Source organism: Epinephelus moara, chromosome 13, assembly GCF_006386435.1.
Source record: "Epinephelus moara isolate mb chromosome 13, YSFRI_EMoa_1.0, whole genome shotgun sequence".
NCBI lineage: Eukaryota > Metazoa > Chordata > Actinopteri > Perciformes > Serranidae > Epinephelus > Epinephelus moara.
Genome location: NC_065518.1, coordinates 7,939,530 through 7,952,787, shown reverse-complemented (window position 1 = coordinate 7,952,787; position 13,258 = coordinate 7,939,530). Strand labels below are relative to the sequence as shown.

Here is a 13,258-nt window from a genome sequence, read left to right as displayed (position 1 = left end):
ACCTTCGCTCTCTTGCGGCAAAGCGCTGTCACAATGGCCATGTGTCCCCCAGCCGCGGCGTAGCCCAGCGGCGTGAGGCCACTCTCAGACGGAGCGTCGACAGAGGCGCCAAACTCGAGCAGCAGAGCCACCATGTCCATGTAGCCCAGGTGGGAGTGGACACACAGCACAGGGGCGTTGTTCAGCACCTCTGTGCGGTAGTTCACATTGGCACCGCCCATCATCAGCAGCCGGCTCACCTGGAAACACACGGACAAGATAATTAAACATGAGGAAATAAAAAGTTAACCCAGCGTGTATTCAAATATTGAAACTATCTGAGTCCAGAGAGAAAGTTTCTCTGTGAAGTCATCATAGTAACATGTTGAAATATTCTTTAACTATGACTCCTCTCTGCTATGTTGGCGCCGGTACCTTGATGTTGGGAGTGTAGAGGTTTCGGAGTGAAGAAAGTGCAGCTGAAAGGCCCTCTGTACTGTAGGATACCCACAGGCCTTGCAAGATGGATGAGGAAACCCCGACTTTCTTGCTGAGGCCCTTGAAGAGAGAGATAGAGTGTAAATATTCATTACTTTGGAGCCAGACCGCAGCTGTGCGGGGGCGTGCATGCGTGCGTGTGTGTATAGATGTGTGTGGAGACAAATAATGGTGTACCTTGAAGATATGTGCTTTGAGGATGTGATGGCCCAGCTCAATAGTCTGCTGTCTGTTCAGCTTGTTCTCCTGCCGAGAGAACCAGAAGGCCAGCAGGGTGTGACCGCTCCTGCAGAGAGGACGGACACAGGATCCTTCAATACTTGAGACTGACTCATCAGGTCATTACATTGTGTTCTGCACAGTCGGTGCAATCTGCTGTAATTACAATACAGGAAATAAAATGTTCCTACACGTCGTCTGCTAGACAAACATAATGTACCTGCGACTGACAGAGAGATTTATATTTATACATGGCTGATTGCACAATGCTGGCATGTTACACAAGATGCAGCAGCAAGTGGCTGTCAGAGAAAACACTGACTGTCACCTTAGCTAAAATATGTTTCTGAAAATGTTTTAGGTGAGAAACAAACAACGCAGTAACAGAATCCTGGTTCATATTTTAACAGCACTGCCTAATTTAACCATGTGATCTCAGTTTGAGAGATCTCTAAACGTGGGAGACATCTGCTTCTTTACTCGTGGTGAGGATGTCGTAATGGGCATACAAGGTAGTAAACTTTACCACAGCTCATTTACACATATTACCCACACTGTTATGATACAGAGCTGGTTGAAAAAGTAGTTTCTGTTCATTTTCTGCCTCTCCTCTCACTTCAATCCGCCGTTTCTCCCGCCCCGCCCTCACCTCGGATCACAGAGGAACTTTGTCTTTTCTCCTTCTTCTCTCCAGATCAGCCACTCCCTGAAGGACGGGTGAACAAACATCCTGGTACCGTCCCTCCTCTTCACCAGGAAGACCGACAGGTTGTCTACACGTTGCTGGAAGTCTTCCCAGTCTAGTGTGCCCTGCAGACACACACATCGTTACCATGTTATTAGTTATTTATAACTCAGGTCACACTGATAGTAGTCTGATCATCTCATTACAAACTGCTTTGGGAATTTGATAAAAACACTGCAAATTAACCATGTCTGATTTAATTATATCTGTAAAAATCCTCTTTGTTTCATCTTGACAAAAAGACCACTACTGCATCTTTCAGTCTTCAAGCAAAAATAAATATAATGAACATTTATTATTCTTTTCATTCTTTTCTACAGATTGTTACAGCCACTAAATACTTAACGTAACTGTGACGGCCCTGCTTGGCTGACAGGGCCGTTGACATTAAATATTCACAACAATCAACAAATTAAAAACATATTAAGAGGCGGCTGTGGTTCAGAGGTAGAGCGGGTCGTCCACTAATTGGAGGACTGGCGGGTCGATCCCCGGCTCCTCCAGTCTGCATGTCGGAGTATCCTTGGGCAAGATACTGAACCCCAAATTGCTCCTGATTGTTACTGAGTATGGTAGCATGTATGGTCGCCTCGGCCACCAGTGTGTGAATGTGTGCGTGAATGGGTGAATGTGACAGTGTTAAAGCCTATAGAGTGGTTAGAAGACTAGAAAAGCACTATACAAGTGGAGTCTATTTCCCAAGGTATTACTTATTATGAATTCTAAACTCAAAAATTGACCTACATAACCTCATCAGGACAGTTTGGTTTGATTGGATCTGAATGACAATGACAAAACAACACATCAACTTTCATCAGATTTTGAGTCACACATTGTTAAATCCTGATTGGTGCACAGAAGCAGGTGACATCACCTTTTTTGTCTACTTCAAATGACAAAAAAATACAGAAATGTAATGTAAAAGAACTCAAACTGTTCTAAATGTGGCTGGAAATAGTGTGTTTATGTGAGTCGCCATCGGCCATAGCAATAAGCTGATTAGAAAAATAGTTTTCAGAGCCTTTAACTATACCTGACCGTGTTAAATAAACATTCAGTAACATGCTATGCAATTTTAATGGACTCACCGGCTCATTTATTTTAGCTCAAGGACGGAGTAAAAACACAGATTAGCAGGAGAAGACTTCACGAGGTAACTAAAATCTTTCCTTTCTGTTAAAATTAAAATTCACCTCTTTAATGTTACATTTTAGGAGAAGATTGATGTTGAAGTTGGATCACCGAGGCCATTTTATAATACATCAAATCAATTGCAGGCCCTGAGATACTAAAGGGTCTCAAGGTCTGAGGTTCTGGTACATTTTAGGATTACTACCTGCAGCGAGCCGGCGTTGATGGCCTGATATATCTGCTCATCGGTCAGCGGATGAAGCGAGGCCACGGCCACGTTGAGCAGAGGAAGCGCCCGCTCGAACGATGACTGCGTGGGGAAGCGCATGTTGCACTGCAGCAGGTACACCTCTGCCAGGTTGACTGGAACCACCTGAGGTAAAGAAGGAGGTAGGAAGGAAGGAAAGAAGGAAGGAAGGAGGGAATATGAATGCTGATTTGCTTCGGAGCAGCTTCACAAAACATAAATAATGCATCGTGTTTGTACAGCGTGTCTTCAACTATTCCACGTGGTCTTCCTCAGAGAGACGAGAACGTGAATTTATCAGTTGTCTTTTTTTCATGGAGTCTGGAAGCACTTCTGAATACATGAAACTAAATGAACCTGGGGGTGTGAGATAAAATATATCATTATGAAATGCACACTGAAACAATTCAGCTGCATTATTTATCAAAAAGGTGTCGGGCTCTGACTGTCAAAAAGAACATTTTATGAAACTGCTTTTACACAAAGCATGTCAGAGAGCAGGTAAATAAGAAATGCCTTTCCAGAATTGCCTCTGCAAATTATGAGCACCAAGATGTTTAGTTTAGAGAAGAGGTTTTCAAAGCTCGACACTGTGGGCCCCCCCTCAGACAAAATCGAGAACTGCCCACCCCCAAAACACCTCCTTCATCTTCTACATGTTGCTATGGATACAGTTATTACTTGAGTCCTGTGTTTTTAGCCTATATTTGTCATATTTTAGCCTAATATTTGTTACATTTTGGCACCATTAAATGTATGCTGGATTAACCATCAGCAGCTCATGTTTGCAGCGCACCAGGCTAGTTAATAACATGTTGGGCAGGAAATCCAAAGTGTGGGATCATTTTGAGAAGGTGAAGGACGAACCCAAGGTGATATGTAAACTCATCTTCATTGGTCGACTACAAACATGACGTATCATCTGAAACATGGAAGTAGCTACATGCCCATTAGCCCACAGCGTCATTAACAGGCGGCTCGCTCAGTGTGTGACGTGCACTTGTAGATAAAATATAGGCCTATATTAATGAAGGTTCATTAGTACGGTTTTGTATTTCTCTGTAATGTAGCACAGTGTTAACAATGTTACTGATACTATTCTTTCTCACACCTTCAACTCAAACCATTGTGTTGCCCCGCCCAAAATATATCATTTAATAATTACATTAATATCGTAAACATGCAGACGACTAGTCGACTAATGGCCCTAAATGACGACTATTGGTCGACTAGGAAAATTATTACTCGGGGGCAGCCCTAGTCTTTTCTTTCTACCATTTCTAAGCAGGTTTATGAACATTTGAGATAATGATATTTCCAGAATTCAAACCGTGTTTAAGATCCATCTGTCTAAACTACACCCGTGAAAACCACTGACTTCGTACCTTATAGCTGGAGCTTTTGAGGACAAGGTAGCCCTTCTCGATGAGGTCAAAGGTGAGCTTGAGGTACAGGTAGGAGCCCTGGCTCAGGGCCTTGAGGTGGGCGCTGAGCTTGCCGAAGGTGGTGTTGTCCATCTTGCCGTTGAGCGAGATGTTGTTCTGGATCTCCGGGCTGCTGTGGATGCGGTGCAGGATGTAGCCCTGCAGGTCCTGGTCTATGGCGTCGTTCTCCTCCAGGCTGTCCAGAGAGATACGGTGGAACGGCAGCGCGTTGGTGATCTCCTGAACAGTCAGAGACGTTTCAGTCAGTGTGATATGAACACACGGACATCTTGATAAATTGAGCAAGCGCCTATACACTTACTCACTTAAGGTAAAATGATTCATAAAGAAGTTGAAAATAAAGGATAACATGCTGTGAATAACTCGTCCACATCTATATCGTCCTCATGAATAAAAGGTAAAGGGAGAGATGACAAAGGAAAAACACTTCTTTTTAATATGCTCTGCATAATGAAAATGAAAAGGTCAGAGACAAAGAGGGTAGAGCTGTACTCAAGACAAATTCAATATTGTCAGTTTGTGGCCTCCAGTTGATGCAAAAATAACCTGCTGATAATGCTGATGTAAAACGCTGTTAGCTGGCAAACAATAATAGAATAATATAATAAAGGGACAGTTGCTGCTTAAGTCCTTCCATGCTGAATTTAAAATAAAACCTTTTGAATTAGATTAAGTGTGAAACAGCAGAGGAGCAAATATATAAAGTGGGATTTATAATCTGTACGCTCAAAGACAAACTCCTCTCTGACGTCTGTCCTCTTACCTGTAACGTGGTTCTGACTGTGACCACCAGTTTGAGCCAGGGAGGGAACTTGTTGATGGTTTTAGTGAGGAAGGACACGATGGTGTCTCCGTAGTCTGGCTTGTGGAACTCTGCTTCATTCAGACCGTCTATGAGGATGATGAGGTCCTCCTCAGAGCTGATCTTCCTCTCTGGAAATGAAACAGATACTATTTAGCAAATGTAATCCCTCCTAGTCATCTCTTATGACCCACTGTTAGTGTGTGGTGTTTTATCTATCTGCTGAGACTCTGCCCTCTTTATTTTCTAATTTTCTATGTTCAGGATGTTTGTGGGCGTGTACCCCTCAGCGCTCAGGTGACGGCCTGGCTTTCTAAAAATGGAGCGACCAGGTGCCAGACCGTAAGCAACAGACATCTAAGAGACACAGCACTGAAAAAACGCATATACAGTGAAGCACCAAACGAGAGTGAATCTGAGGTTGCCTTTTAGGGTGTTTTCACATATAGTCCTTTTAGAACAAACCAAACTCAGGACGCATTCACACCAGGATAGTCCAGGGGACTCGGTTCGATTGGTTTTCACACCTTCATTTTGTTTGGTTCACTCTCACACTGCACTTTTCAAAGCAGACCTAACCACCTGTACAACGTCACGCAGTTACAACAGCTGCTCGTTTGGGGGCAGTATTGCCCGAAATGACCACTGACCAGGAAAAAAAAAAGCATGAGGAAGAAGAAAACCCGACTCATCGATTGGCCAGGACCGAAAACAGAAATCCATCTCCTTCAGCCGGCTTGATCACCACAAAAACAATGGAGCAACACCAAATTTATATCAACAAGCGCCTGCACGTCCTCACAACTCCACATGTGCCCACAAAACATTTTCCAACTCTTTTTTTACTTCTGCTTCCCCCGGTTGGTGCTGCTGGATGCACTGCGCTCTAAGTCACTTCCTCTCTTTGGTTCACTTCCTCTCTTTGGTTCTCTGGAGAGTTTGCATTTCCCACTGTAAGCGAACCGCACCAGGTTTCACTTGCAAGTGAACCGAGACCCCCAGTTTTCAAGCAGACCAGGGTTCATTTGTTTGGTTTGCACCAGAGTTTGAATGAGTGTTCACACCACTCCAAACGAAACAAACTATCCGTGGAAGTGGACCAGGACTCATTTAAAGCGGACCAAATAGCGCCAGTGTGAATGCGTCCTCAGTCCTCTTAAAGTGCACCAAAACGTGGACCAACGGAAAAGGGCCTCAGTTCTTTTTGTGTTCACATTGTCAGTTCATTTGAAAGAGGACTCAATTCTCTTTATGGTCAACTTCAGTTCTGATGGGGCCTCAGTCCTCTTTCTGTTCACACTATAACCTATATATAATATATACTGACATAGTTTTGTTTTTACTTTGACGTGACACTGCAGTGTGGTTATGAAGCCCCTCATTTTCAGATGAACTTGAATTAGAGGAAGACCTTTAGTAACGTTTCTGTGCTGTAGACTGTTGCTGTTTGATGTATTCTACATTGCACATCTGGAGACGTGCAGTATCTTCTGTGGACCAAACTACTCCTCGTCCTGCGTCCTCTCAAGCGTTACAGACTGATTTGGTCTTTTTCCAACTCATAAAACTTAAAAATACAGGTAGATAGGCAATAAATAAATATTGAGTTAATGCTTTTTTTTTTAGCATTAAAAACAAAAGATGAACAAAGAACAGAAAGAAGCACGAAAAGGTGTATAGGCCTGTATAGGTAAGGTTATATAGGCCTACTGTCTACCCAAAAATCCCAAACAAACAAACAAACAACACTGGAAACAAGTAAGTTGGACTTTGTTTGTCAAACCCGCATCCTGATAAAAGCTTTAAATTTCTGGCTGAGGCACAAAGTTAATATTTCCCTTCATTTTCAAAAATTAATCATCACACATTTTGTTTTCGCCCCTTTTTAAAATGAGATCTTGGAACAATATAACCCGTGAAGCTCTGTTTGATTTAATAAGTTAGCAGCTTTAAGAAAGATTCAGTTCCAGCACTGAGATTTGATCTTGATTATACTGAGCACATTGTGCACAAGATGCATCTAATATCATGCACCAAGGATTCGAGTCAAAGAATAAATGGAATCCCGAGGTCTGAGGAGGCATCAATTACAAATTGCCAAAAGTACTGTTTTGAATATGAAGCAAAATACTCTTAAATTATTACACATTACAGTCTATTATGGGGACTGCAGAGATATTGAGACCAACAGAGCAAATAAACCAAAGATATACTGACTGAACAAAAGGCAGAATGACTCATAGAGAGCTATAGATTTAATTATATGATTAAATAAAGGACTTTCTAAATAGCCTATATGATTTCATACAAAGCGTTACCCCAGAAGAGATACTGTATATACAATGTTGTGAGCTTTTCTCTTTAAAAAGAAAAGTTAAGCTGCAAAATGACCATTTGTTTATCAATTACTCACCACGTGAAGTAATGAGCGTCTGCACTTCACAGCAGCAAAACGATATCACAAACATCCATCTACAAACTCTCACACAACTCGTGCAGTAGAATCCAAGTCTCACTTATCCAGTCGTACGCTCAGTACTTCCCAAACAGACAGTCCTTCCAAGAGAGAACTGTAACTGACCTGTGCTCTCTTCAAAGCCAGACAAAAATATTAATTTTACCTCACTGAACATGGGAGCTGCTGGTCTACCGCTGCCTCGATCAGTTAGTTTGTTTGTGTTATTTTGTGTAGTCAGAAACTAACACAAATTAACTGAACTGATTGTCTTGGCAGGCCGGATGCACAAACCGAGAACGAGAAGCATGTTATGGTCGCTGATAGTGGCAAGGAGGTCAAGGAAAAGCTCCCCCGCTATCACAAGAGCGTGGTGCTGGGCTTCAAAACCCCAAGAGAGGCTACTGAAGACACTTACATGGACAAGAAATGGCTTTTCAATGGAAATGTCTCCATTCATGGCCGTATACTCTCCGGTGTGATGACCAAAATGAAGATGCAGAGGACGATTGTTATCAGACGTGACTACCTGCATTGCATCCGCAGGTACAACCGCTTTGGAAAGAGACACAAGAACATCTCTGTCACAGTTGGAGACATTCCCCCAATCCCAAATGGATCCCTTACAGACACTGACTCAAGCCCTAAGCCCTTACAGACCTTGGACCAATTCCATTTCTTCAATGGAATGCGCAAAACCAAGAGGAAGGGCCAAGACAAGGACTAAGGGGAAGAAATGGAATTGGTCCTAGGTCTGTAAGGGCTTAGGGCTTGAGTCAACGAGTCTGTAAGGGATACATTTGGGATTGGGGGAGTGTCACCGTCGCAGAGTGCCGACCGCTCAGCAGGACCGTGAGGTTCAACGTCCTCAAAGTGACAAAGGCTGCTGGAGCCAGGAAGCAGCTCCAGAAGATTTAGGTGTAGAACAATACAAACAAACTAACTGATAGAGGCAGTGGTAGACCAGCAGCTCCCATGTTCGGCAAAGTAAAATTACTGTTTTTGTCAATGGAGTCTGGCTTTGAAGAGAACATAGATACGTTTCGTCCAGTTCCTCGTCGGAAAGGTCTGTCTGTTTGGGAAGTACTGAGCATATGACTGAATAAATGAGACTTACATTATACTGCATGAGTTATGTGAGCTTGTAAACAGATGTTTTCATATAGTTTTCCTTGTTATCAAATGCAGACGTTGATTACTTCTATTCATGGAGAATGCTTGCCTTTTTTGGATTCTCCATTCACCGCAGGGGTATGCGAGAAAGACAAAGCTTTCTTCATGAATTCAAGGTAACACGCTGTGAGTAATAATACACCAATGGTCATTTTGTAGCTGAAGTGTTCCTTTAAGATCACATTTTTGTTCAGAAGTCATTTCATAGAATAAAGTCTACGCTGCATATCTATCATTTCAAACTGCTCCTGCTTTTTTGTTTTGCACAATTACCCTTATTTTCTACTTAACGTCTATTCTGTGACTGCTCTGATCCCTGTGTCGAGGTACAAACCACTATGAATACATTTGGGAAAGCTACACTTTAAATTACTTTCAAGTACAGTGAATTTGCAGCAAGCGAATGACCCCCCTGAGAGTTAACACTACACGACTGCAAGTGTAACTTCTACAGCCGGAGATCCAGGTATCACATTTGATTCTCAACAGTCTTGTTAAATCATGGTAATTCCACCTACAAAATATCATGGACATTAAATCAGATGTGTCATTTTCTGGCTTCGAAAGGCTTATTCATTGCTTTATGTTTTCGCGCCTCTTGGACAATTGCAATGCAGTGTTCACACACCTGAGTAAAGCCTCAGTGTCTCGACTTCAACTGTGCTGGAAACCAGATATAAATCATGTAAAGATTCCACCGTGAAACTACACGAAACAAAGGGAATCCTAAACCTAAATTCATTACATATACTGTATCATTATTTCATTGCTCCATACATTACCTACTGTGTGGAGATTTAGGGAAATGCAAATTCAATTTTTATGCTACAGAAGTGAGCTACAAATCATTGCTTAAAGGTCTCGTATAGTGCAAAGTATGGTTTCCATGTCTTCTTTGATTATAAAGCAGGTCGGGCACTATATAAATGTAAAGGCATCAAAATGTTCAGTCCATAGTGTTCAGAAACTGTGCCTTTAAACAAGCTGCCAGGACTTCCCTACACTTGTGATGTCACAACTAAACAGGCCCCGCCCTCAGCTGTATCCTCATCATGTCACCTGGAGTACACATATATCCACAGCACCAGGTGGTCATTCAGTTGCTACAAGATGTTAAGCGAACAGTGTTAAGGTAATGTTGCACAGCTGATGGGAACAACATTATTTTTTTTCCAGAGCAGGTCAGTCCCAGATTGACTGGCTGTTCGTCTCACTTCAGCGCTGACTGCTTCCTCAATCAGGCAGAGTACAGCGCTGATGAGACAGCCTCAGAACGCTGTGTTCTTCTTAGAGCTTCACAGAGAAGTGGGAGGGAGGAGATGGGGAAACTACACTGAACAGAAATTTAAATGCAACACTTTTGTTTTTGCTCCCATTTTTCACAGGTTTATGTTTAAGATCTAAGACTTTTTTATGCTCTCAGTAGATTTCTGTCAAATTTTGGTCACAAATTTGTTAAAATATGTGTTGTGAGCACTAATCCATCCACCTGGCATATCAACATGCTGATTAAACAGCATCATCACTACACAGGTGCGCCTCGAGATGGTCCCAATAAAAGGCTACTCTAAAATTTGCAGTTTGAAGACACAGCACGACACCACAGATGTCCCAGGATGTGAGGGAACGTGTCATTGGCATGCTGACTGTAGAAATGTCCACCAGAGCTGTTGCCCATGAACTGAATGTTCATTTCACCACCATGAGAAGTCTCCAATGTTGTTTCTGTTAAAGTACATCCAACCGTCCTCACAACCGCACGAGTCGAACACGATAAAAAAACTGCTGTCAGGTTAAGACCCTGGTGAGGAAGATGAGCATGTAGATGAGCTTCCCTGAGACGCCCCAATTGTTGCAACAGCCTCAGGTGATCTTGCAGGTGAAGATGCAGGATGTGATCCTGAACTGGTGTGGCTACATGTGGTCTGTGTCATATTATGTTGTGATAAAACTGCACATTTTTATTGTGGCCATCCAGAGGCACACCTGTGTAGCAATGATAGTGTTTATTCAGCATGTTGATTGGCCACGCCTGTCAGGTGGATGGATTATCTTGGTAAAAGAGAAGGGCTCACTAACAGGGATTTTAACAAATTTGTGACCAAAACTTGACAGAAAAATGGGGGCAAAAACAAAAGTATTGCATTTAAATTTTTGTCCAGCATATACTGAGATTTTTCTTTGTACTTAAAACCACAAATATATCTTAAACTTCAGATAAAACACTGAAAAAGTGTAAAATATGGGACCTTTTTAAACATATTGTGTTGTTTCCTCTCACTGTTTTCATCATTGTAACTTTATTTTTATTGTTTTATTCTCATGCATCTTGTGAAGCACTTCGTGACCTTGTTAAGGTGTACCAATAAAGTTATTATTACCTTTGTAAAGTGCATCCAGGGGCTCTAGGACGCCCCTCCTGAAGGAGGCCAGCGGGTCCTGGACGCAGGAGCGCAGACTGAGGATGCTCTGTAGGTGCGGCTCCCTCAGCAGCTGCTCCCTGTAGGCGACAAGGTGCGGCGAGCGGCACAGCAGAGCCGCCACGTTGTGCACAAACTCCGGCACCAAGCAGGTGTAGGCGTTATCTGCCTGGCAGTAGTGGTACGCCACCACCTGGGGGCGACAGAGAGTTGGGAGAAGATTGCAGCCGAGGTCAGTCAGAGAAACATAAAGGTGGACACTTCCATCCCACTTGTGGTAATCCTAACCATGACCGACCTTTGGGGTATTGCAGGGCTGGAGCTCGGTGTCAGGGAGCATGGGAGTCAGATGACACACTTTTAGAAATAACACTTTTTTCCAGAGCAGAGCCAGTTTTCCCAGCGTCTACTACGGCTACAACTCATTTGGGATTGAGTCAACTTCATGGTGGATGATTGCAGTATAATGAAACATAATACTTCTCGTTTCGCTGTACGGTTTTAGCTATTAATAATTCATCGCTTCCGGCTGCCAGGAGAGACTGATTCGGCGTTAGCTCATGCATGCTCATGTGTTAGATGACTGTGGCACGAAGGAGTCAAGTGTTAAACTGTCATATTTCACAGCCACGTACTGGAAACATGTTTATGATTAAATGTATAAATGAATAAAAAGTCTTTTCACAGAGATGTGGTGACATCGTCGGGGGCAGGTGAGTTTTCTGGGAGGTTAGTCAACAGAACAAAAGGAGCAGGTGTGACCAAACACTCCTGGGGACTGAGAGATCACAAAGAGTTTGAATTTTCAGAGGCGGTGGCAGCGATCAGAGGGGCAGCGAGGAAAAGGGGATGGAAAAAAAAAAAGACTAATCAAAATGAAATGCTAATTTTTGGTCACAATGGTATAAAGGGCTTTAAAACAAAAGGGGTGAAAAAGGGAATGAGCTCAATTATTAATGCACAGAGTTAACAAGATCTAATAGCTTGGCTGGGAAATGGCTTTCTGCAGGTATAAATATTTCATAAGGCTCCCTGGCAAAGTTGTTTTTTCTTTTTTAAACACATCTGCATAATGCATCAGGCTGGGACCGGGGATGCAGATGGCTAAGCAGCAGGCGAGGGGGACCGAGGTGCAACAGCAGACAGGAAGGGGAGGGAAAGAAGGAGCGCTTCACACATCATATAGGTTTACATCTCACACAGGTTAAAGCAAGTTAAGTAGTCCAGTCTACAGGTATCAGACACCTACATTTAATGCTTACTCAGATCTTTTTGTAAAACAATTCTATAACCAAATCTAAGACTGATTTTTGGAGAAATCATCTTCTCATTCAAGGATTGCAGGTAAAGGTAAGTATAACCTTTGCCTGCAATGATGTAGGCAAATGGTTGTTCGAGTGAGTTAGTCAAATCTACATTTTGCCAACAGGTAAGTACAAGTATAAGGTAAAAATACAGTATTAGGTTCAGTAGGAGGTTTAAAGATTAGATACACTTTCATGAAAAAAAGCTTGACACATTCTGCCAAAAATACATTAAAATGGGGATTAAATGTTTGTGGCAAAGCTGAAATTTAAGACCATGTAAAACTCTTTAGGGTCCAGTGTGCAGGATTTGAGGGGAATATATTGGCAGAAATGGGATATAATATAATAAGTCTGGTTTCTTTATTGTATAATCACCTGAAAATAAGAACCTTTGTGTTTTTGTTATCTTAGAATGAACTGTTTATATCTACATAGGGAGCTGGTCCTCGTCCATGGAGTCCGCCATATTGCGTCGCCATGTTTCTACAGCAGCCCAGAACAAACAAACCCAACACCGGCTCTAAACAGGCACATTTGCGTTTTCATGTTGGCCACCGTAATTAGCAGCCCCTCCTTGACGAGCTGAACAGCACTGAAAAAAGACTGATTTTTAAAGCAAAACTGCTTTATTCAGTGTTTGTACAGATTAAAATCATCAGGTCTGTTCGTTTTGGAGAGGAAGAGACCTCTGCGGATAATTCGGCTCATTGTAAAAACCTCCTGAATGTCTGGATCTTAAATTATCAGAGGAAAAAGGTGAGCACACATTAACAGATGCTGGGTTTGCGGCCCATCTGTGACAAGCTGAACAGCACTGGAAAAACACAGATTTTTAAT

General features: G+C 42.5%; 1 protein-coding gene across 14 annotated transcripts in view; it reads right to left on the bottom strand.

Annotated features, from left to right (window-relative positions):
* Positions 1-13,258, bottom strand: part of tanc2b (tetratricopeptide repeat, ankyrin repeat and coiled-coil containing 2b) — a 253,724-nt gene that overhangs the window by 19,375 nt on the left and 221,091 nt on the right. For all 14 annotated transcript variants that reach the window (XM_050059794.1, XM_050059793.1, XM_050059796.1 and 11 more), the window contains 8 exons: positions 11,076-11,307; positions 5,028-5,197; positions 4,205-4,483; positions 2,778-2,945; positions 1,346-1,506; positions 655-763; positions 415-537; positions 3-239 (listed from right to left, as the gene is read on the bottom strand). In XM_050059794.1, coding sequence (XP_049915751.1) covers positions 3-239; positions 415-537; positions 655-763; positions 1,346-1,506; positions 2,778-2,945; positions 4,205-4,483; positions 5,028-5,197; positions 11,076-11,307 — 1,479 coding nt within the window. The remainder of the gene's footprint in view (positions 1-2; positions 240-414; positions 538-654; positions 764-1,345; positions 1,507-2,777; positions 2,946-4,204; positions 4,484-5,027; positions 5,198-11,075; positions 11,308-13,258) is intronic.